General features: G+C 66.0%; 5 protein-coding genes across 6 annotated transcripts in view; 4 read left to right on the top strand and 1 right to left on the bottom strand.

Annotated features, from left to right (window-relative positions):
- Positions 1–21,115, bottom strand: part of LOC128135826 (uncharacterized) — a 161,132-nt gene that overhangs the window by 89,030 nt on the left and 50,987 nt on the right. Inside the window, 1 exon segment of the mRNA XM_052774898.1 lies at positions 4,271–4,283. Within this exon segment, the coding sequence (XP_052630858.1) occupies positions 4,271–4,283 (13 nt within the window).
- Positions 1,922–10,277, top strand: LOC128135871 (uncharacterized). The gene is made up of 7 exons (XM_052774972.1): positions 1,922–2,704; positions 4,393–4,653; positions 6,520–6,801; positions 8,419–8,700; positions 9,329–9,607; positions 9,686–9,799; positions 9,889–10,277. Exons 2-7 carry the CDS (start codon positions 4,440–4,442, stop codon positions 10,260–10,262), a joined length of 1,545 nt encoding a protein of 514 aa, XP_052630932.1. The 5' UTR covers positions 1,922–2,704; positions 4,393–4,439; the 3' UTR covers positions 10,263–10,277.
- Positions 10,636–14,302, top strand: LOC128135885 (HLA class II histocompatibility antigen, DM beta chain-like). 2 transcript variants are annotated; one of them, XM_052774992.1, is made up of 6 exons: positions 10,636–10,761; positions 12,644–12,925; positions 13,463–13,747; positions 13,829–13,948; positions 14,057–14,092; positions 14,182–14,302. In XM_052774992.1, exons 1-6 carry the CDS (start codon positions 10,644–10,646, stop codon positions 14,190–14,192), a joined length of 852 nt encoding a protein of 283 aa, XP_052630952.1. In that variant the 5' UTR covers positions 10,636–10,643; the 3' UTR covers positions 14,193–14,302. The 2 variants fall into 2 exon arrangements, with proteins under 2 accessions (XP_052630952.1, XP_052630953.1); XM_052774993.1 differs by lacking the exon at positions 10,636–10,761 and adding an exon at positions 10,802–10,895.
- RPS5 (ribosomal protein S5) lies at positions 15,920–18,783 on the top strand. Its single transcript, XM_052775003.1, has 6 exons — positions 15,920–16,057; positions 17,723–17,828; positions 17,925–18,134; positions 18,228–18,356; positions 18,470–18,568; positions 18,676–18,783. The coding sequence occupies exons 2-6, from the start codon at positions 17,724–17,726 to the stop codon at positions 18,742–18,744; spliced, it is 612 nt and encodes a 203-aa protein (XP_052630963.1). The 5' UTR covers positions 15,920–16,057; position 17,723; the 3' UTR covers positions 18,745–18,783.
- Positions 18,849–20,985, top strand: LOC128135896 (RING finger protein 225-like). Its single transcript, XM_052775004.1, has one exon. It carries the CDS (start codon positions 19,742–19,744, stop codon positions 20,327–20,329), a length of 588 nt encoding a protein of 195 aa, XP_052630964.1. The 5' UTR covers positions 18,849–19,741; the 3' UTR covers positions 20,330–20,985.

Below are 21,115 nucleotides of genomic sequence, written 5' to 3'. Positions count from 1 at the left end.
CGGTTGTTGTCGCGCTCCCGGCGGGGAAGGGGGGGGGGGGAAGGGAAGAGAGACGGAGCCGGCAGGCGCCATTTTGTGCAGCGGCGGCGATCCGCGGGCGGACAATGAACCCGGCGCTCCCGGGCGGCCCCGCCGCTTCCCCGCTACCCTCAGCGGTACCAGCCACCGGGTGGGACCCTCCCCACCCGCCCTCACCCCCCTCGCCGGGGTCCCGCGGGCCTCAGGGCCCGCTTGAGCACCGGAGCTACCGCGCCTCGCTTCCCCCCCCCCCCCCCCCCCCGGTCCCCACAGAGACCCGGGCCGCGCCAGACCCCCCCCTCACGCCACAGGGGGTTCGCCGACCCCCACGGACACGCCGCTGTCGTGGCCGCCAACCCCGGTTAAGGCCCGATCCGCGGGTGCTACCCCCCCCCCGACCACCCCAGCACACACCGTGGGGGGCCCACGGCGGCTCCGGGACCCCCACACCGACCGTGAAGGAAGAGGGCTGACCCCCCCCCCCCCGGCGGCCGCGGTCGCCCCACGGGAAGCCCCAAACCCGCCGCCCACGGGGAGGGGGGGGGCAGCCTTCCCTCCCCCTTCCACAGAGCTCGCAGGACACGGGTGGGTCCTTCCCCTTCCCCCCCACCCCCCCCAACCCCCACGCCGTGACACAGCACTTGGGGCCCTGCCCGCCGCCGCCCCCGCGCGAACACCCAAACATGGCGCTTTTCGCCCCAAACCGCCGCCCCCCGCGCCGCCGCGCACAAAAGCCGGCCCGCCCCCACCTGCCCGTCACCGCCTTCCTCGCCGCTCATTGGCCGAGGGGCGGGACCGCGCTTGACTGACAGCGCTCCCCCACCACGTGACCTCCCGCTCTCTCATGGGGGGGGAAGGGCGAGGTCGCCCCCCCTCCCCCCCCCCGTCACTCACCTGAGCCGCCCCCACGCGGGGCCGCGACCCCCCGTCCCCGGTCCCGCTTCATCCGCCCCCCCCCACCCCCCACCCCCCGGTTTGGGGGCAAAAAAGATTAAAAAAAAAAAAAAAAACCCAACAAAAAAAACATCCCAGGGCAGTAAAGGGAGCCACGCGCTACGTCACCCGCGCTCCCATTGGCTCCCCGCTGTCACGTGGCTCCCCCCGCGGCTCCCACGGCCCCATTCATGGACCCCCGCCCGGCGGGGTCCCGCCGCGGCTCCGCGGGGTCCTAGTGCCGACCCCGGGGGGGGGGGGGGCGGTGGCGCGCATGCGCGCTGCGGGCCTGCTGCAGCGGCGGAGTGGGTGCGCTACGGGGGTGCGGGGGGGGGCGTGTGTGTGTGTGTGTGCACCCACGGGGGTCCACGGCATTTCAGTGGGTGCACCCCACGGGGGTGCGGGGCACTGCAAAGGGGGCACCCACGGGGGGGGTCCAGGGTATTGCGTGGGGTGCAGAGGTTGCATCCGGGGAGGGTGTCAGGGATGGCGTGGGGGGGAGCACCCACGGGGGGAGTGGGGGTGGGGATTGCAGTGCACCCACTCAGGGGGGTGCACAACATGGTGGCGGGTGCAGTGCACGCTGCTATGAGGGTGCGAGGGGGTGCAGGAGTGGGGGGGGCACCGTGTTGCACGGGGTGCAGCACACAGGGCAAGGGGTGCAACTGGGTGCAGAGTATGCAGAGACGGGGTGCACGGTGTTGCGCTGGGTGCAGCACACGCAGAAATGGGGGTGCAACTGGGTGCAATGCATGCAGAGATGGGGTGCACGGTGTTGCGCTGGGTGCAGCACACAGAAATGGGGGTGCAGGTGGGTGCAGTGCATGTAGAGACAGGGTGCATGGCGTTGCACAGGGTGCAGCATGCAGAAATGGGGGTGCGGGTGGGTGCAATGCATGCAGAGACGGTGCATGGTGTTGCACTGGGTGCAGCGCACAGAAATGGGGGTGCAGGTGGGTGCAGTGCATGTAGAGACGGGGTGCATGGTGTTGCACTGGGTGCAGCGCACAGAAATGGGGTGCAACTGGGTGCAGGGCGTGCAGAGGCAGGGTGCACAGTGTTGCACTGGGTGCAGCGCACTCAGGAATGGGGGTGCAACTGGGTGCAGTGCATGTAGAAACGGGGTGCACGGCGTTGCACAGGGTGCAGTGCTCACAGGGTGGGGGTGCAACTGGGTGCAGGGCATGCAGAGACGAGGTGCACGGTGTTGCACTGGGTGCAGCACACAGAAACGGGGGTGCAACTGGGTGCAGGGCATGCAGAGACGAGGTGCACGGTGTTGCGCAGGGTGCAGTGCTCACAGGGATAGGGGTGCAACGGGTTCAGGGCATGCAGAGACGGGGTGCATGGCGTTGCACTGGGTGCAGCGCACATGCAGAAGTGGGGGTGCAGGTGGGTGCAGGGCATGCAGAGACGGGGTGCACGGCGTTGCGCAGGGCGCAGCGCACGCACCGGCGGGGTGCTGGCTGCTGCAGAGACGGGGTGCAGCGCACGCAGCGGAGGGCCGCGGAGCGTTGCAGCGTGCGGGACGCGCGCCGTGTGCCGTCATCACCACGTCCCCACCTCCGCCTGTCCCCCCATAACCCCCTGCAGCAGCAACACCCGCCGTGGCGGAGAGGGGGGGACACGACACGACGCAAGCCGGGGTGTCCCCCCTAATTAATAAGGGACGGAATATTAATCGCGCCGCGGCGTCACCACGCTAAGGAAGGCGAGCGATTGCAACCGCCATGCCGAGAGGGCCGGGAGCAAGGTGGGGAGGGGTGGGGGGGGGGTCCCCCCCATCCCCATGGCGTGGGTGGGGGGTGGAAGGAGCACCCAGTCCCACGCCCGGAGGCTTGGGTCCTACTCTGTCTCAGCACCCGAGCGCCGTGCGAGGTGCTTCTCCCCAGCAACGGGTGACGGGAACTCAACGGGTCCCGGTCATTGGTGCCAAAACCGGGCCGCGGTACCGGCACCCGGTCGCACCCGCCGGGTGCCGGGTGCCGGAGGGATGGGTGCTGCTGGTGGGAGAAGGGTGCTGGTGACCGGGTTGCTGTGGGTGGCCTTGGTCACCGCTGTCACCGATGGTAGGAGGTCACGGGGCGGTGGGGGGGGGGGGGGTGACACGCACGTGGAGGGGTCGGTGGGTGCACGGGGGTGTGTGGGTGGGGGTGTGCTAGTGCAAGGGGCCGTGCACTAGCGCACGGGGTGTGAGGGCGAGCAGGAGGGGGTGTGCAGTAGTGCAAGAGGCTGTGCACTAGTGCATGGGGGGGGGAGCGTGAGCGGGAGGGGGTGTGCGTTAGTGCAAGGGGCTGTGCACTAGTGCATGGGGGGAGCGGTAGGGGGTGTGCATTAGTGCAAGGGGCCGTGCACAGGGTGCGAGTGTGAGCAGGAGGGGGTGTGCATTAGTGCAAGGGGCTGTGCACTAGTGCACGGGGTGTGAGGGTGAGCAGGAGGGGCTGTGCACTAGTGCAAGAGGCTGTGCACTAGTGCAAGGGGCTGTGCACTAGTGCATGGGGGGGAGCGTGAGTGGGAGGGGGGTTGCACTAGTGCAAGGGGCCGTTACCAGGGTGCGAGTGTGAGCAGGAGGGGTTGTGCACTAGTGCATGGGGTGTGAGGGTGAGCAGGAGGGGGTGTGCATTAGTGCAAGGGGCTGTGCACTAGTGCATGGGGGGAGCGGTAGGGGGTGTGCATTAGTGCAAGGGGCCGTGCACAGGGTGCGAGTGTGAGCAGGAGGGGCTGTGCACTAGTGCACGGGGCGGGAGCGGGTGTGCACTAGTGCAAGGGGCCATGCACTAGTGCATGGGTGTGAGCGTGAGCAGGAGGGCGTGTGCACTAGTGCACAGGGCAGGAGTGTAAGCAGGAGGGGGTGTTCACTAGTGCAAGGGGCCATGCGTGGGGTGGTGGGTGCACTAGTGCACAGGGGAGGGAGTGCAAGGGGGGGGTGTGTGCACTAGTGCAAGGGGCTGGTGCACTAGTGGAAAGCACGCGTGCGTGCGCACACAGTGTGCGAGCGTGCGCGGAGTGTCCGTCCACGCACCGTGTGCTTGTGCCTACGCAGCGTGTGCACGCGTGCCCCGTGCTGTGCGCAGGCGCCGCGTGCAGGCGCAATGCGCGTGCACGCAGAGGGTGCATCTCCTTGCGCAGCGTGCGTGCCCGTGCAGTGCGTGGGCACGCAGCGTGCGCGTGCATGATGCGTGCCCGCGCCGCGCACGCAAGCGCCGTGCACGTGCGGCGAGCGCGCCCGCGGCGCCCGCGTCCTCGCCTAGCGCGCGTGCACGCGGAGCGCGGGTGTCCTCGCACGGGGAGCGCGGGCGTGCAGGGCGTCTGCCCGCACGCCCCGTCTCTGCCTGCGCAGCCTTCGACCCCTGCCCGCACCCCTGCCCTCACGCCACCCGCCGCGATGGTGCTGGGCACCCTCCTGCAGCACCCCTGCCCTCACGCCCTCCCTGCCCGCAGAGCCGCCGGCGCACGTGCTGGCCGAGGTGCTCTTCTGCCAGCCGGCCATGCCCTCGCTGGGGCTGGCGCTCACCTTCGACGCCGACCAGCTCTTCTGGTTCGACTTCCCCCGCTCCAGCTGGACCCCGCGTCTGCCCGACCTCCCCTCGTGGCCCCCCGGCCTGGAGCCCCCCGCCGAGCTCCTCCGCGACGCCACGCTCTGCCAGGACCTGCGCCGCAGCCTCACCGAGCGGGTCACCGGCCAGCTGCCGGAGTCGAAGGGTACGTGCCGTCGTGGACGTCGTGGTCCCCGTCCCTGCCCGCCGTGTGCCACCGCTCGCCGTGTGCCGCCGTCGTCCCTTTGACGTGGTCCTCTACAACGTCCTCCTCTCTCAGTTGGATGGAGTTGAGGGATGGACCGCTCGACGGAGCAGGAATTGGGTGGATGGTGGCATCCAAAGAGTCGTGGTCAACGGCTTCATTGTCCAGATGGAGACCAGTGACGAGTGGCGTCCCTCAGGGGTCCTTACTGGGACCAGTACTGTCCCCTGTCTTCATCAATGACATGTGCCACCATTGTCCCTTTGACGTGGTCCTCCACAACGTCCTCCTCTCCCAGTTGGATGGAGTTGAGGGATGGTGGAGCAGGAATTGGGTGAATGTTGTCATCCAAAGAGTCGTGGTCAATGGCTCCATGTCCGGATGGAGACCAGTGACGAGCGGCGTCCCTCAGGGGTCCTTACTGGGACCAGCACTGTCCCCATATCTTCATCAATGACATAGAGGTGACCCCCAGGCTGAGTGGGGTGGTTGCTACTCCAGAGGGATGGGATCCATCCAGAGGGACCTGGACAGGCCAGAGGTTCAACCAGCCCAAGGGCACGGTCCTGCCCCTGGGTTGGGGCAACCCCAACCGTGGACGCAGGCTGGGGGATGAAGGGATGGAGAGCGGAGAAGGACTCGGGGGATGAAGGGATGGAGAGCAGAGAAGGACTCGGGGGATGAAGGGATGGAGAGCAGAGAAGGACTCGGGGGGTGAAGGGATGGAGAGCGGAGGAGACGGGGGATGAAGGGATGGAGAGCGGAGGAGACGGGGGATGAAGGGATGGAGAGCGGAGAAGGACTCGGGGATGAAGGGATGGAGAGCGGAGGAGACGGGGGATGAAGGGATGGAGAGCGGAGAAGGACTCGGGGGGTGAAGGGATGGAGAGCGGAGAAGGACTCGGGGGATGAAGGGATGGAGAGCGGAGAAGGACTCGGGGGGTGAAGGGATGGAGAGCGGAGAAGGACTCGGGGGATGAAGGGATGGAGAGCGGAGAAGGACTCGGGGGGTGAAGGGATGGAGAGCGGAGAAGGACTCGGGGATGAAGGGATGGAGAGCGGAGAAGGACTCGGGGGGTGAAGGGATGGAGAGCGGAGAAGGACTCGAGGATGAAGGGATGGAGAGCGGAGGAGACGGGGGATGAAGGGATGGAGAGCGGAGAAGGACTCAGGGGATGAAGGGATGGAGAGCGGAGAAGGACTCGGGGGATGAAGAAGCGGACGCTCGCAGCCCAGAAAGCCAACCGTCTCCTGGGCCGCATCGGAAGAAGCGTGGCCGGCAGGTCGAGGGAGGGGATTCTGCCCCTCTGCTCCGGTGGGAGCCCACCCGGAGCACTGCACCCAGGGGTCCTCGGGGCGAGGAGGACACGGACCTGTTGGAGCGGGTCCGGAGGAGGCCCCGGAGATGGTCCGAGGGCTGGGACACCTCTGCTATGAGGCCGGGCTGAGAGAGTTGGAGAAGAGAAGGCTCCGGGTAGACCTCGTGGTGGCCTTTCGGTCCTTCTGGGGACAGGGCTTTTAGTAAGGGCTGTCGCGATAGGACGAGGCGGGGATGGGTCTTAAGCTAAAAGAAGGTAGATTCAGACTAGATCTAGGGAAGAAATTCTTGGTGGTGAGGGTGGTGAGACGCTGGCAGAGGTTGCCCAAAGAGGTTGGAGATGCCCCATCCCTGGAGACATTCAAGGCCGGGTTGGCCGTGGCTCTGAGCACCCTGATCTGGTTGGAGATGTCCCTGATGGTGGAGGAGGTGACCTCCCAAGGTCCCTTCCCACCCAAACGATCCTTTGATTGATTCTATCCCACCTCCTCCCTTCTCGACCGCCGTAGGTATCCCGGTGGCCGATGTCTTCCCGATGCAACCGCCGGTGTTGGGTGAAGCCAACACCTTGGTGTGTATGGTGGGAAACATCTTCCCGCCGGCGGTGGAGATCAGTTGGCAGCTGGACGGGGTCCCCGTCACCCAAGGGGTCACCCACACCCACTACACCCCCACGGCTGACCTGGCCTTCGTCCGCTTCTCCTACCTGCCGGTGATGCCCGCCGCCGGTGACGTCTACGCCTGCATCGTCACCCACGAAGGGGACAACGCCTCCGTCGTCACCTACTGGGGTGAGCGCGGGGACAGGGATGGGGACGTGGGGGGACACCGGGGCTGGCTGTGACCCCCCCTCCGTGTCCCCCCCCGTAGTGCCCCAAAACCCCGACCCCACCGAGGAGCTGGAGACGGCGCTGTGCGGCGCCGCCATGGCTCTGGGCATCCTCCTGGCGCTGCTCGGCATCGCCATGATCCTGGTGGCACGCCGGAACGCCCACAGTACGTCCGGGATGCTGGGGGGGGGGGTCCGTCCCCCCACCTGGGTGGGGAAGGCGGGGGGGGGGTGAGGAGGGGACTGTCACCAAATCCCCTCTTGTGTCGTTCCCCCCCCCAGGTTGAGCATTGGACGGTGCAGAGGCCGGCGCCGCTCGGTGCAGGAGTGGAGACGGTGGCAGCGGGGGGGGTTAAGCACCCTCTTCCCCCCCCCCCGCAACAATTAAACCTCTTGTCTGTGGCTGCGGCCCGTGTCGTCGTCTGTCCCCCGCCCCGCGCCGGGAGGTGGCCTGATGGTGGCTTCTCCGCTGTCTGATACTGGGGTCGAGCTACATCACCGCCCCCCCCCTCAAAAGCTGTTCCCAAGAGGCGTGCCTCAGTTTCCCCACTGCCAAAGGGTGGAAGAGCAGGAGGTGGCCATGGGGGGGGGCACGGTGGTGGCTTCTCCGCTGTCTGATACTGGGGTTGAGCTGCATCACCTCTCCCAAAAAGTCATACCCAACAGGCGTGCCTCAGTTTCCCCACTGCCAAAGGGTGGGAGGGCGAGAGTTGACCATGGGGAGGACACGGCGGTGGCTTCTCTGCTGTCTGATATCGGGGTTCAGCCAGATCGCACCCCCCCAGAGGTGTGCCTCAGTTTCCCTGCTGGGAAAGGGCAGGTGGCTGCAGCAGTGGCTTCTCCGCTGTCTAATATTGGGGTTCAGTTGGATCACACCCCCTCCAGGGCCACCCCCAGCAGGCGTGCCTCAGTTTCCCCATCACGAAACATGGAAGGGTGAGATGTGGCCATGGTGGTGGCTTCTCCGCTGTCCGATATTGGGCTTTAGCCAGATCACCCCCCCCATAGAGTCATCCCCAAGAGGTGTGCCTCAGTTTCCCCACTGCCAGAGACGGGGAGGTGGCCACAGAGAGGATGCAGCAGTGTCTTCTCCACCATCCTATACTGGGGCTGAGCTGGATTGCATCCCCCCCTCCCCGCCCCAAAGAGCCATCCCCAGAGGCGTGCCTCGGTTTCCCCACCGGGAAAGCAGGCGCGAGGTTCCCGCCGTGCCAAGCCCAGCGCCGGGGCACAGTCCACTTGGCTTCGCCCATCGCCGGTGACGCAGAGCACCGGGACCGAATCCCTGGGGACAAGCCCTGAGGAGGAGGAGGAGGAAGAGGCGGGAGCTGGCCTGTGGCGGGGATGAAGGCAGGGCACCACGGGGAGAAGCCGGAGCTCGCCCGCTGCGCCCGTTAACACCGGCACCCACCGCCGGCCATGTGGGTGCTGGGGATGCTGGGCTTGGCGCTGAGCTGCCGGGGGGCAGGTAGGATATTGCAGGGGGGGGACACATGGGGGGCGAAGCAAGTTGTTGGGGGGGACGACGATGTCCCCAACCCCTGGGGACCCTCCCTACCCCCGCGTCCCCCCCTTGTAGGCGCCTTCCTGGTGCACGTGGCCAGCTCCTGCCCGCTGGCCACCAACGGCTCCACGCTGGCCTTCAGCTTCACCCTCGTCTTCAACAAGAACCCGCTGGTCTGTTACGAGCCCGACGCCCGGCGCTTCGCCCCCTGCGACTGGGGGCTGCTCCGTCCCTACGCCGCCGTCCTCGCCGCCATCCTCAACAACGGCACCGACTGGGTGCAGCGCGCCGAAACCCGGCGCCGGGCTTGCCGCGACCTGGCCCCCCAATTCTGGTCCTCCACGGTGCTGCGGCGGAGTGAGCCCTGCGGCGCGTTGCACGGGGTGTTGCACGGGGATGTTGCACAAGGCATCGCACGGGGCATCGCACGGGGTGTTGCACAAGGCGTTGGATGGGGAATACGCGGGGACGCTGAACAGGGACGTCGCACGGGGATGGTGCGCGGGGACATTGCATGCGGCGTTGCATGGGGAGATTGCACGGGGACGTCACACAGGGCATCATACAGGACATTGCGCGGGGACGTCGCACGGTGCATTGGCTGAGGTGTTGCACAGGGATGTGGCACGGAGCGATGCGTGTGGACGTTGCACGGGGAGCACGCGGGGCGTTGCATGGGGATGTCGTGTGGGACGTTGCACGGGGCATTGAATGGGATGTTGCACGCGGATATTGCACGGGGACATTACACGGGGAATGCACGAGGACGTTGCACGGGGACATTGCATGGGGACATTGCACAGGGCATCATATGGGACACATGTGGGGACGTTGCACGGGGACGTTGCAAAGGGCGTTGTATGGGACACGTGGGTACGTGCACGGGGACGTTGCACAGGGGCAACGCGCAGGTACGTCGCGCAGGGACACGCGCGGGGACATCACAGGGTGAGGAGGGGACCTGACCGTCCCCTCCCTGCCCCAGCACCACCCCAACTCCGCATCGTCTCCGTCCCCCTCCCCAACACCCCCAACGCCGTCCTCCTCACCTGCCACGTCTGGGGCTTCTACCCCGCCGAGGTGACCGTCCTCTGGCTGCACAACGGGGACGTGGTGGCCACGGGGGACAACGCCGAGCTCCTGCCCGACGGCGACTGGACCTACCAGACGCAGGTGACCCTGACGGTCACCGCCAAGGTTGGGGACACCTTCACGTGTTCGGTGCAGCACGCCAGCCTGGACCGGCCCCTCTTGGAGGACTGGGGTGAGGGCGGGTGACGGGGACACGGCGCCCGGACGGCTGGGTCCTCGGTGGCTCAGCGCGGCCGCTCTGTCCCCGCAGGTCCCGGCTTGTCCCCGGGGTTGACGGTGAAGGTGGTGGCGGCGGCGGTGATAATGACCGTGGGGTTGGTGGTCTTCGCCGCTGGCGCTTTCAGCTACTGCCGCCAGGCTCCAGGTGAGGGACAGGCATGGGGGACACACGTGGGGGACACAGCACCCACCTGAATGACGGGTGTCCCTAATTCATCTTCTTATGTCTGACAGCGCCTGGTCCTGGTCCTGGTTCTTGTCCTGGTCCTGGTCCTGGTCCTGGTTCTTGTCCTGGTCCTGGTCCTAGTTCTGGTTCTTGTCCTGGTTCTGGATCTGGTCTTGGTCCTGGTTCTGGTCCCCATCCTGGATCTGGTCCCAGTCCCGGTCCTGGCTCTGGTCTCAGTCCTGGTCCTGGTCCTGGTCTCGGTTCTGGTTCTGGTCCTGGTCCCAGTCCCGGTCCCGGTCCTGGTCCTGGTTGCCATCCCGGATCTGGTCCCAGTCCTGGTCCTGGCTCTGGTCTCAGTCCTGGTCCCAGTCCCGGTCCTGGTCCCGGTCCTGGTCCTGGTCCCTCCATGGCCATGCATGACCACACAGTGACCAAACTCTGACGTCCCAACTGTGATGGGGGGGGGGGGGGATGCCCCTCAGCCCCCCCCCCCCAAAATAAAACCATTTGTGGTCCCCATCCCTGAGTGGCTTTGTCCGTGGTGATCCTCACGAATAAGGGGGGGGGGCCTCCCAGTGCTCCCAGTTTGGAGGCAGAGGGGTTACTGGGAGGGGGGAGGGGTTAGCGCTACAAGCGGAAGCCCTGTTGAAGGTGTGTGGGGGGGCCACACATCTGAACCCCTGGGGTGCAGCCACCCCGAACACCCGGGTCCCCAGCGCAGTTTGGGGGTGGGTGTCAAAGCAAAGCCTCCACAGGATGGTGACCCCCCCCAAGTCATGGGGGGGGTGGCAGCGTGGGGGGGGGGACACCCCGCCGTCACGCTATGTCTCGGCCATGGCGGCCGCCCGCGCGTCCTGCTCTGGCAACTGGTGACGCCCGTCCAACAACCGGCCCGTATTGGGTGTCCCCCCCCCGCCACCCTCACCCCCATCTTGGGTGGGGTATGGGGTGCTGGGGGCCGGGCTGTGGGGTGCAGACGGGTGGGGGGGGGGGGCACAGAGTCCGGCTGGATGCCCCTGCGCCCACCCCGCCATGCTGGTGCTGCTGGGCCTGGTGCTGGGTATCCGGGGGGCAGGTGGGGGCCGCGGATGGCGGGGGGGGGAATGGGGATGCTGGGGGTGAGCGGGGCTGGGGGGGGGCTTTACCCTGTGGGACCCCAGGGGCGGGTTGGGGGGGCTCAGCCTTGTGGAATTTTGGGGATGGTTTGGGGGGGGCTCAGCCCTGCGGGACCCCAGGGTCAGGTTGGGGGGGGCTCAGCCCTGCGGGACCCTGGGGACGGTTTGGGGGGCTCTGTCCTATGGGATGCCAGGGGTGGTTTGGGGGGGCTCAGTCTTGTGGGATCTTGGGGATGGTTTGGGGGGGCTTAGCCCTGTGGGACCCCAAGGATGGTTTGGGGGGGTCTGCCTTGTGGGACCCCGGGGGTGGTTTGGGGGAGCTCAGCCTTGTGGGACCTTGGGGACAGTGTGGGGGGGCTCAGTCTTGTGGGATCTTGGGGACGGTTTGGGGGGGCTCAGCCGTGTGGGACCCTGGTGACAGTTTGGGGGGCTCTGCCTTGTGGCACCCCAGGGATGGTTTGGGGGGGGGTCAGCCTTGTGGGACCCCAGGGATGGGTTGGGGGGGCTCAGCCTTGCAAGATGTTGAGGATATTTTGGGGGGGCTCTTACTTGTGGGACTCTGGGGCAGTTTGGGGGGGATGGTCTTCCCCATGAGACCCTGGGCATGATCTGGGGGGGGGGGGTCAACTTTGGGATGTTGGAGAGGGTTTGGGGGGGGCTCAGCCTTCTGGGATGTCAGGGGTAGTTTTGGGGTCTCTGCCCCACGGGACCCTGGGGAAGGTCTGGGGGGGTCAGCCCTGCAGGACCCCCCCTCCCGGGATGATTTAGGGGGCTCATCTCTGTAGGACAGTGGAGATGGTTTGGGGGGGGGGCACTCAGCTCCATGGGACCCCAGGGACAATTTGGGGGGCTCAGCCCTGTGGGACATTTGGGGCAGTTTGGGGGGGGCTCAGCCCTGATGGATGTTGGGTATGGCTGGGGGGGGGGGGCTCAGCCCCGTTGGACCCTGGGGATGGGGGGGGGGGGGTCTCACCTCATGGCTTCTGCTGACCCCGTGGGGACGGTTTGGGGGTGCTCAGCCCCATGGCTGTGGGGTCACCCCAATGGGGACTTTGGTGGGGTCAGGATTTGACCCAAGTTGGGGCCGAGTGTGTGTGGGGGGGATACGGGGGACAGCTGGGGGCAAGGAGATGGATGGAGGGATGGGGATGGATGGAGGGATGGGGATGGATGGAGGGATGGGGATGGAGACGGATGGAGGAATGGGGAGATGGAGATGGATGGAGACATGGGGAGATGGATGGAGATGGATGGGAATGGATGGAGGCATGGGGAATGGATGGAGATGGATGGGAATGGATGGAGGGATGGGGAATGGATGGAGATGGATGGGAGTGGATGGAGGGATGGGGAATGGATGGGAAGTAGATGAAGACATGGAGATGGAGGAAGGTGCTTCATGGAGGGATGGGGCCAGCGAGGGAACGGATACCGGGCTGGAGGTGGATTGAAGAATGGGGACAGATGGAGGAACGGGGAGATGGTGATGGATGGAGAAATGAGGACAGATGGAGGGATGGAGTCAGTTGGGGAACAGTTGGAGGGAAGGGGATGGATGGGGAGGGATGGAGATGGGTGGGGATGGAAGGAAGGGATAGAGATGGATGGAGATGGATGGAGGGATGAGGACAGACAGACGTGAATGGAGGCACAAGGATGGACAGAGACACCCCAGGAGATCCCACTTACCTCCACGGCCCCCTTGTAGGCGCCTTCCTGGTGCACATGGCCAGCTTCTGCCCGCTGGCCACCAACGGCTCCGTGCTGGATTTCGACTTCACCCTCGTCTTCAACAAGAACCCGCTGGTCTGTTACGAGCCCGACGCCCGGCGCTTCACCCCCTGCGACTGGGGGCTGCTCCGTCCCTACGCCGTCGTCCTCGCCGCCATCCTCAACAACGGCACCGACTGGGTGCAGCGCGCCGAAGCCCGGCGCCGGGCTTGCAGCGACCTGGCCCCCCAATTCTGGTCCTCCACCGTGCTGCGACGGAGTGAGCCCTGCGGCGCAGGGGGGCTTTGTACCCCGGGGGGATCGCGCATGGGGGCTTTGCATGGGGACGTGGCATAGGGAGTTGTGTTGAGGGTGTTGCAGAGCACGTTGCATGGGGATGTTGCATGGAGCGTTGCACAAGGCTTTGCATGGGGCCGTTGCGTTGCACCTTGCACGGGGATGTTGCATAGGGCGTTGCACGGGGATGTTGCACGGAGCGTCGCCCGGGGCTTTGCATGGGGCTGTTGCAGAGCACGTTGCATGGGGATGTTGCATGGAGCATTGCACAGGGGCGTTGCGTTGCAGGGCACATTGCACGGGGATGTTGCACGGGGCGTTGCAAGGGGGTGTTGCAGAGCATGTTGCACAGGGATATTGCCCGGAGGCGTCGCAGAGGGACGTTGCACGGAGCAACACCCCGACCTTGCGCAAGGCATCGCACGGAGCATTCCACTTGGGGACGTGGCACGGAGACACGGCATGGGGTGGGGAGGGGGGGGTCACCCCGGCACTGACCGTCCCCCCCTCCCCGCTCCAGCACCCCCTCGAGCCCGCATCATCTCCTCCAAGACCCGCAACACCAGGGCATCCGTCCTCCTCACCTGCCACGTCTGGGGCTTCTACCCCGCCGAGGTGACCGTCAGTTGGCTGCACAACGGGAACATCGTGGGCCCCGGTGACCCCCCCCCCACCTCCGCCATCCCCAACGGCGACTGGACCTACCAGACGCAGGTCACCTTGATGGTGGCCCCGACGGCCGGGGACACCTTCGCGTGCTTGGTGCAACACGTCAGCCTGGATGAGCCCCTCCTGGAAGAGTGGAGTGAGTCGGGGGGGGGGGGACGGGGACACCCACCCGGACATCTGGGTCCTCGCCACGTCCCTTCTCACCGTGTCCTCGCAGGTCCCGGCTTGTCCCCGGGGTTGACGGTGAAGGTGGCCGTGGCCACCGTGCTGATGGTGTTGGGGCTCAGCTTCTTCATCGTCGGCGTCTACTGCTACCGGGGCAAGCCACCGGCACCGGGTGAGTGGTCGAGGAGGGACAGGGACAGGGACAGGGGCCTGGGGGGGGACAGGGACAGCGGCCTGGGGTGACACGGACCCTCCTCACCCCCTCCACTCCCTCTTGCAGGTTACACTCCCCTCCCCGGAGACACCTACCCCGCAGGTAATGGCACATCCAGCCCGTCCCCATCCCCTGTCCCCAAGGGGCACGTCATCCCTTCTGCCACCCTATGTCCCATTCCCCCCCCCCAGGAAGCATCTGAGGACCCCCAGGACGGTGACCTCCTGGCCCCGACGGTGTCCCCCCCCCTTCGGTGTCCCCGTCACCCCGGGGGTGACGCCACGGCGCTGACAATAAAGATGCTCCAGGGTGGTTTCGCGGTGACGGGGTGGTTTGGCAGCGGGTCCCCGCGTCGTCCCACCGAGGGGAAGGGCTGCGGGGTGGAGGTGGCACCGGCGGGACCGGGCACGAGGGACGCTGGGCACGAGGGACGCTGGGCACAAGGGACGCTGGGCACAAGCGATATCCAGGCATGAGTGACGTGCAACAGGCACGGGCAATGCCGGGCACGAGGGATGCCAGGCATGAGGGACACCGGGCATGAGGGACGTGGGGCACATGAGGGACGCCGGGCATGAGGGATGCTGGGCACAAGGAATGCCAGGCACGAGGGACACCGGGCATGAGGACGCCGGGCACAAGGGACACTGGGCATGAGGGATGCAGGGCACGAGGGACGCTGGGCACGAGGGACGCTGGGTGCCGGGCACAAGCGATATCCAGGCATGAGTGACGTGCAACAGGCACAGGTGATGCTGGGCACGAGGGACACAGGGCACGAGGGAAATCAGGCACAGGCAGTGCCGGGCACGAGGGATGCCGGGCATGAGGGACACCGGGCATGAGGGACGTGGGGCACATGAGGGATGCTGGGCACAAGGGATGCTGGGCACAAGGAATGCCGGGCACGAGGGACACTGGGCATGAGGGACGCAGGGCACGAGGGACGCAGGGCACGAGGGACGCAGGGCACGAGGGACACCAGGCACAAGGGATGCAGGGCACGAGGGACGCCGGGCACGAGGAATGCTGGGCACGAGGGACGCCGGGCATGAGGGACACCAGGCACAAGGGACACCAGGCATGAGGGATGCCGGGCACGAGGGACACTGGCCACGAGGGATGGCAGGCACAAGTGACACTGGGCACAAGGAACACTGGCCAGGAGCCCTGGTTTTGGGGGGGGGGTGCGCCTGCGCTTGCTGGGGTTATTTTACCACTTTCCTGGCTTTTTCACCCCCCCGCCAGGGCCATGGGACACCGGGGTCCTCCCCTTGGGGGGGGGGGGCAGGACAGCAGGATCCCGGGCGGGGGGGGGGACACAGGGGACAAGAGCGAGGCCCAAGGAGTGGGGGGGGTCCTGGGGCTAAGGGGGGGTCCCCGGGCTGGGGGGACACAGGCGGAGCGGGGGGGGGGGTCTCGGGCCCTGAGGGGGGGTCGGGTGGGGGTCTGAGGCCTGGGCTAGGGGGGAGGGTCCCAGGGCGTTACGGGGTGCCGGGGGGTCCCCTATCCCCGCCCCCCCCCCCCCCGCCTCCAGCCCTTTCGGTTTCGTTTCTCGCATCCCGCGGGGCTGGGATCTGCCTGGCACCCGGTGACGTCAGGGGCGCTGCGAGCCGTGATTGGTGGGTGGGAGGCGGCCTCGCCAATCGCGGGGAGGGGAGCGGCGGGGGGGGTCGGCGCTGGTCCTGGGGTCCCTTTCCATGCCCACCCATGAGAATCCGTTCCCCCCCTCCCCGGGAGGACTCCCTGTTCCCCCCGCCGCGTGTCTCTGTCCCCCCTATAGGGAACTACCCCCCCATCACATGGCGGCGTTTGGGCAGACGCCCTCAACAATCATGGCCGCTCCAGCTTCACCAGCGCCCTCTGCGCTTGCGCCAGAGCCGGGGGGCGGGCCCTTCTTTGCGCGCATGCGCAAAGAGCGCTGCCAAGGTGAGGGCAGAACGGGCGGAAGCGCGGGGCCGCGGGGGGGGGCTTTGCGCATGCGTGGCCGGAAGTGCCCGCCCGCCCCTGGATAAGAGGCCGGGAGACCCCGTCGGGGCCCTTTTTCTTACCCGGAGCCGCCGCCATGTGAGTGCGGCGCGTCCGGGGGTTCCTCGGGCCTGGAGGGGGGGAATGGGGCTTGGGGGGGGGGCTGTGGGGGGCGTGTGAGGGGCTGTGAGGCCTTTTGGGGCCGGGGCCTGGGGATGGGGAGGCTCTGAGGGAGGAGTCGGGGGTCTCGGGCCTGTGTGTGGGGCTCTGAGGTAACATTTGAGGGTCTCAGGCCTGTGTGTGGGGGCTCAGATAGGAGTTGGGGGGTCTCGGGCCTGTGTGTGAGGCTCTGAGGTGGGAGTTGGGGGGTCTCGGGCCTGTGTGTGAGGCTCTGAGGTGGGAGTTGGGGGTCCCAGGCCTCGGGGGCAGAGCTCAGGTAGGAGTTGGGGGTCTCAGGCCTGTGGGGGGGGGGCTCTGGTAGGAGTTAGGGGGCTCTGAGGTAGCAGTGGGGGGGCTCAGGCCTGTGTGTGGGGGTTCAGGTAGGAATTGGGGGGGTCTCAGGCCTGTGTGTGAGGCTCTGAGGTGGGATTTGGGGGTTCCAGGCCTGTGTGTGGGGCTCAGGTAGGAGGTGGGGGGGGGTCTCAAGCCTGTGTGTGAGGCTCTGAGGTGGCGGGGGGGGGGCTCATGTAGGAGTTGTGGGGTCTCAGGCCTGTGGGGGGCCTTGAGGGAGGAGTTGGGTGGCTCAGGCCTGTGTGTGAGGCTCTGAGGTGGGAGTTGGGGGGCTCAGGCCTTGGGGGAGACGACTCAGGCCTGTGTGTAGGGCTCTGAAGTAGGAGTTGGGGGGGTCAGCCCTGGGGGATTGTTTGAGGCAGGAGTTGGGAAGGGCCCTGAAGTAGGAGTGGGGGGGCTCTTAAGGGGGGAGGAGATGGCTGTGCCTTTTTTGGGGGGCCTTCTGTAGGGTTGGGGGCTTGGGGGGGCCTCCTACTGTGGGAATGAGCTGGAGGGGGGTGTCTTAAAGGAGGTTGGTGATTTCCTGGGGTAGGTAGTTGAGGGGGGGCTGTTTTGGGGGAGGCTTGGAGGAGCATGGGGGTGTCCAGGGGATCGGGGTTTCCCTCTGCCCCATGTAGCTGTTTTTTTGCGCTCACCAGTAATACTGGGACCGTGCGATCGTCCCAGCACTGACCCCGTTCCTCACGTACACAGTAACACGCACAAACACGAGACCCTCGGGGGTGCCTCGTTGGCGGGGACACCCCTCTGCACGTGTCGTGCAGCCCTGTGACGCACCAGGCTCGCTCCACGCCTCTGTGTTACTCCGTGACACACGCCGTCCCGACTCGGGGAGGGACTCGAGGGGTCACAAACACACAACCTGGGGGGACAGCACCCCTGTGTCACGTCCAGGGCTTGGGGACACCTCTGGGTCACCTTGCTGCTGCTGGGAGCTTGAGGGACCCTCCCATTCTCTGTGTAGACACCCTACCCGTGGGTGCTTGAACACCCCACGCAGGGTGTACGGTGTCTGGGTGTGCGTGGGTGGTACCCAGTGCCCTGTGAAAAGTTCTGGGGGACCCCCTGCCTGCAAGGTGCTCCAGGAGCCTTCCCAGTTTATACTGGGAAGGGTGTTTAGGCTCACTGGGACCCGTAGGCACTTGCTTTTTCCTTTTAATTAAAGGGGTTTGATCTAGACTCCCCCCCCCCCCCAATTACAGGGTTTGGGGGTGACGAGCATCTCTCCTGACCCCCATCCTGTTCTCTCTGCAGCATGACGGACTGGGAGACGGCGCCCGCCGTCACCGAGACGCCCGACATCAAACTCTTCGGCAAATGGAGCACCGATGATGTGCAGATCAACGATATCTCCCTCCAGGTATATTTTGGGGGGGGGGACGACAAGGAGGGGTTTAATGGGGATTCCTGCCATCCTTCCGGTGGCTGGGAGGAGTCTGACATCATATCCCGCCAGGATTACATCGCCGTGAAGGAAAAATACGCCAAGTACCTGCCCCACAGCGCCGGGCGCTACGCAGCCAAGCGTTTTCGTAAAGCCCAATGCCCCATCGTCGAGCGACTCACCAATTCCATGATGATGCACGGCCGGAACAACGGCAAGAAGTTAATGACCGTGCGCATCGTTAAGCACGCCTTTGAGATCATCCATCTGCTTACTGGGGAGGTGAGAAGGGGTCTAGGGGGGTGTTTTTGGGTGCCGGGGGGGTGGTTTTGGGCATGGGGGGGCTCATTTCTCTCCCTGCCTGTCCTCTGACAGAACCCCCTGCAAGTCCTGGTTAACGCCATCATTAACTCCGGACCCCGCGAGGACTCGACCCGTATCGGCCGTGCCGGTACAGTCCGTAGACAGGCCGTGGACGTGTCCCCCCTGCGCCGTGTCAACCAGGTACCTCCCCTCTTCATCCCTAAACCCCGAGGGGCTGCTACCCCCCCCGTCCTCATGTCCCCGATGTCCTTTTTCTGTCCCCAACGTCCCTTTTTCTGTCCCCCTCGCCCCAGGCCATCTGGCTGCTCTGCACTGGAGCCCGCGAAGCCGCTTTCCGTAACATCAAAACCATCGCCGAGTGCTTGGCCGACGAACTCATCAATGCCGCCAAGGTGAGGAGGGGGACGGAGCTGTCACCGCTGTCACCTGCTCTCACGAGTTGGGGACTCAACGGACTCCCCCCCAAAAACTGACTTACACCCATCTCACCCCCCCGCAGGGCTCTTCCAACTCCTACGCCATCAAGAAGAAGGACGAGCTGGAGCGTGTGGCCAAGTCCAACCGTTAAAAAGCCACCCAATAAAATTCACTTGCTTTGTGTCCTTAACTCCATCCTCCCTGTGCTGTGGGGCTGGCGGGGGGGGGGGACGGGACACAACGGACGCTGTTGGATTTGGGTGCTTTGAGGGGGGGTCCTCGATGTGGGTAGTGGGCAGGGGTGTGGCTCCGAGTCCTGCTTGTCCCCCTCCACGTCCCCAGACCCGCCTCATTCCTCCCTCCTGGGAAAAGTTGGGGTGCTCCCCTGCTGTCATCCCCCCCCTTTTTGCACCCGTTTTTTCCCTGTTGGGGGCTAGGAGGGGGAGCGGCACTTTGTACAGGTGAGGGGCAGAAGGCGGAAGAAAGGACTGGGATAAGTAGAGCCAGGACGGATATGGATCCGGCACTTCCCCGTTGGCAGCGGGGGGGTGGAACGGGATCTGCCCTGAGAACTGGCTCCTCGGTGGCCCGGGACCCCCGCCAAGGCTGGCGTGGGGTTTGGGGGTGCTTGCCAAATGTGGAGACGGGGAGAGGGGGGTGGCAAGGGACGGTCCCTCCTGACGTTGTCCCGGCTCACGCGGGCAGGGCAGGGCGTGGTGGTGGGTGTGACGGTGGCGGACGTCCTCTTCGATCCCGGCACCGTCGGCTGCGCCCGGAGCCGAGTGGCCCTTTGGTGAGCTCCTGCTGCTGGCACCTTGGGGTGCAGGTGAGGAGGGGGGGGGGGAACGACTGAGCTTGAGCCCCCCTAAATGGGGGGTGTTGGCTGAGCTGGGAGCGGGTGGGAGTGCTGGTACCTCCACCTTGAAGGTTGGACCCCCAAAATATTTTTTGGGCGGGTGGTTTCTTGGAGCGTGTGGGGAGTTGGTGTCTCCAAGTGGTGTTCTTGGCACCCCGGGGTGGGGGGGCGTGTTGGTTTGGGGGCAATTTGGCTTGGTTACCCCATAGATTTGGTGTCCCCTACCCCACGCTGCCCTTATTGCTGCTGGGTAAACACCGTCTCGCTTTTTCTGCCTGCCAGGGACACCGCCATGGCCGAGGATGCCGAGGGGGTCCCCTCCCTGGATTGCGTCATCTGCTTTGCCCCCTACGATCGTCTCTTCAAGGTGCCCAAGGTGTTGGGGTGCGGTCACACCTTCTGCCTCGAATGCCTGGCCAGGGTCACCGTGGTGGCCCCCGCCGCCCCCACCTTGCTCTGCCCCATCTGCCGCCGCCCCACGGCGTTGCCCCGCTGCCGCGGACCCCCGGCTTTGCCCACCCGTGCCGATCTCCTGGCTCTCCTACCCCCTGGCCCCACCGGCTCCGTCCGCTTCAGCCGTCCTAAGGGGCTGCTCTACGTCCCCCCCGGGCACCCCAAACCCACCCACCAGGTCCCCACTGTGACCCTCAGCCTGGAATTGGGGCGACCCGAGCCCCCCGCTCCCCCCAGCCGGGGTTGGCCCTGGATCTCTGGCCGGTGGTCTCTGTACCGAGCGGTGGCTTTGATGGTGGCCTTGGTGGTGGGAGGGGGTTTGGTGCTCTGCGGAGTCTTCCTCTTCTTCCTCCAGCCCATGGCATGCGGTGAGGGAGGGCCGGTGACAAACAGCACCTGGGGAGAGCTGGGCTGGCCCCCATATTAAGAGGGCCCCCCCCATCCCACGGCAGAGCCCCCCTTTCTATGTCGTGGACCCCCACGTTGTCTTGGTGGCCCACGGACCCCCCCCATGGGGATGAGTCCCTGTTCCCCTGTGGACTCTGAGCTCATGCCCTTGCCCATGTGTGGCTCTGGCGGGGGGGGGGGGGGCACCCACCTTGGAGTCAGGATTTTGCTGGGGGGGGCCACAGGACCAGCCCTGTCTCCCCTGTATTAAACGGGTTGTTTTCCTGGATGCCGACTGTGTCCCGGTGCTTCTTTTCCAATCCTAATCCCAAGGGCAGCCTCCCCCTTGCCCCTCCCTGAGTCAGGACACCTGGATCCTGTGGTTGCAGGCTGGATTTTTGGGCTGTAAATCACCAATTTTGGTTCAGCAGAGGGAGAGGAATGGGGATCCCCGTGGCCGGGATGCCTGTGTTCCTGATATATGGGGGCTTGGAGGGTGATTAAGGGTGACGGTGTCTAATTTCCTCCCCCTCTTCCAGCTGGTTGTTCCCCTCCCCTTTCCACCCTCCGACAGTGCTTGGCACGGGCACCACCATCCCTAGCCGCTATCGGTATCGTTCCCTGGTACCGGTGGCACGGGGTAGGGACGGTGTTGCGTGCTGGTGTGTGTTTTGGGGGGGTGTGGGGGGGGTTGGACCTGGTACTCTGGCCAAATGGGAGTGGGGGGGGCAGGGACTCCCACCTGGATTTTTAGGGGTTGATGTCAAAGCAAGGACATGCAGGTGGTTGTGCTGTTGTGTGCGGCTGTGAACACCGTCACCCTGAA

Source organism: Harpia harpyja, chromosome 25, assembly GCF_026419915.1.
Source record: "Harpia harpyja isolate bHarHar1 chromosome 25, bHarHar1 primary haplotype, whole genome shotgun sequence".
In the NCBI taxonomy this organism is placed as follows: Eukaryota; Metazoa; Chordata; class Aves; order Accipitriformes; family Accipitridae; genus Harpia; species Harpia harpyja.
The sequence above is the reverse complement of the archived record's forward strand: the minus strand, read 5'-3'. Positions and strand labels throughout refer to the sequence as shown.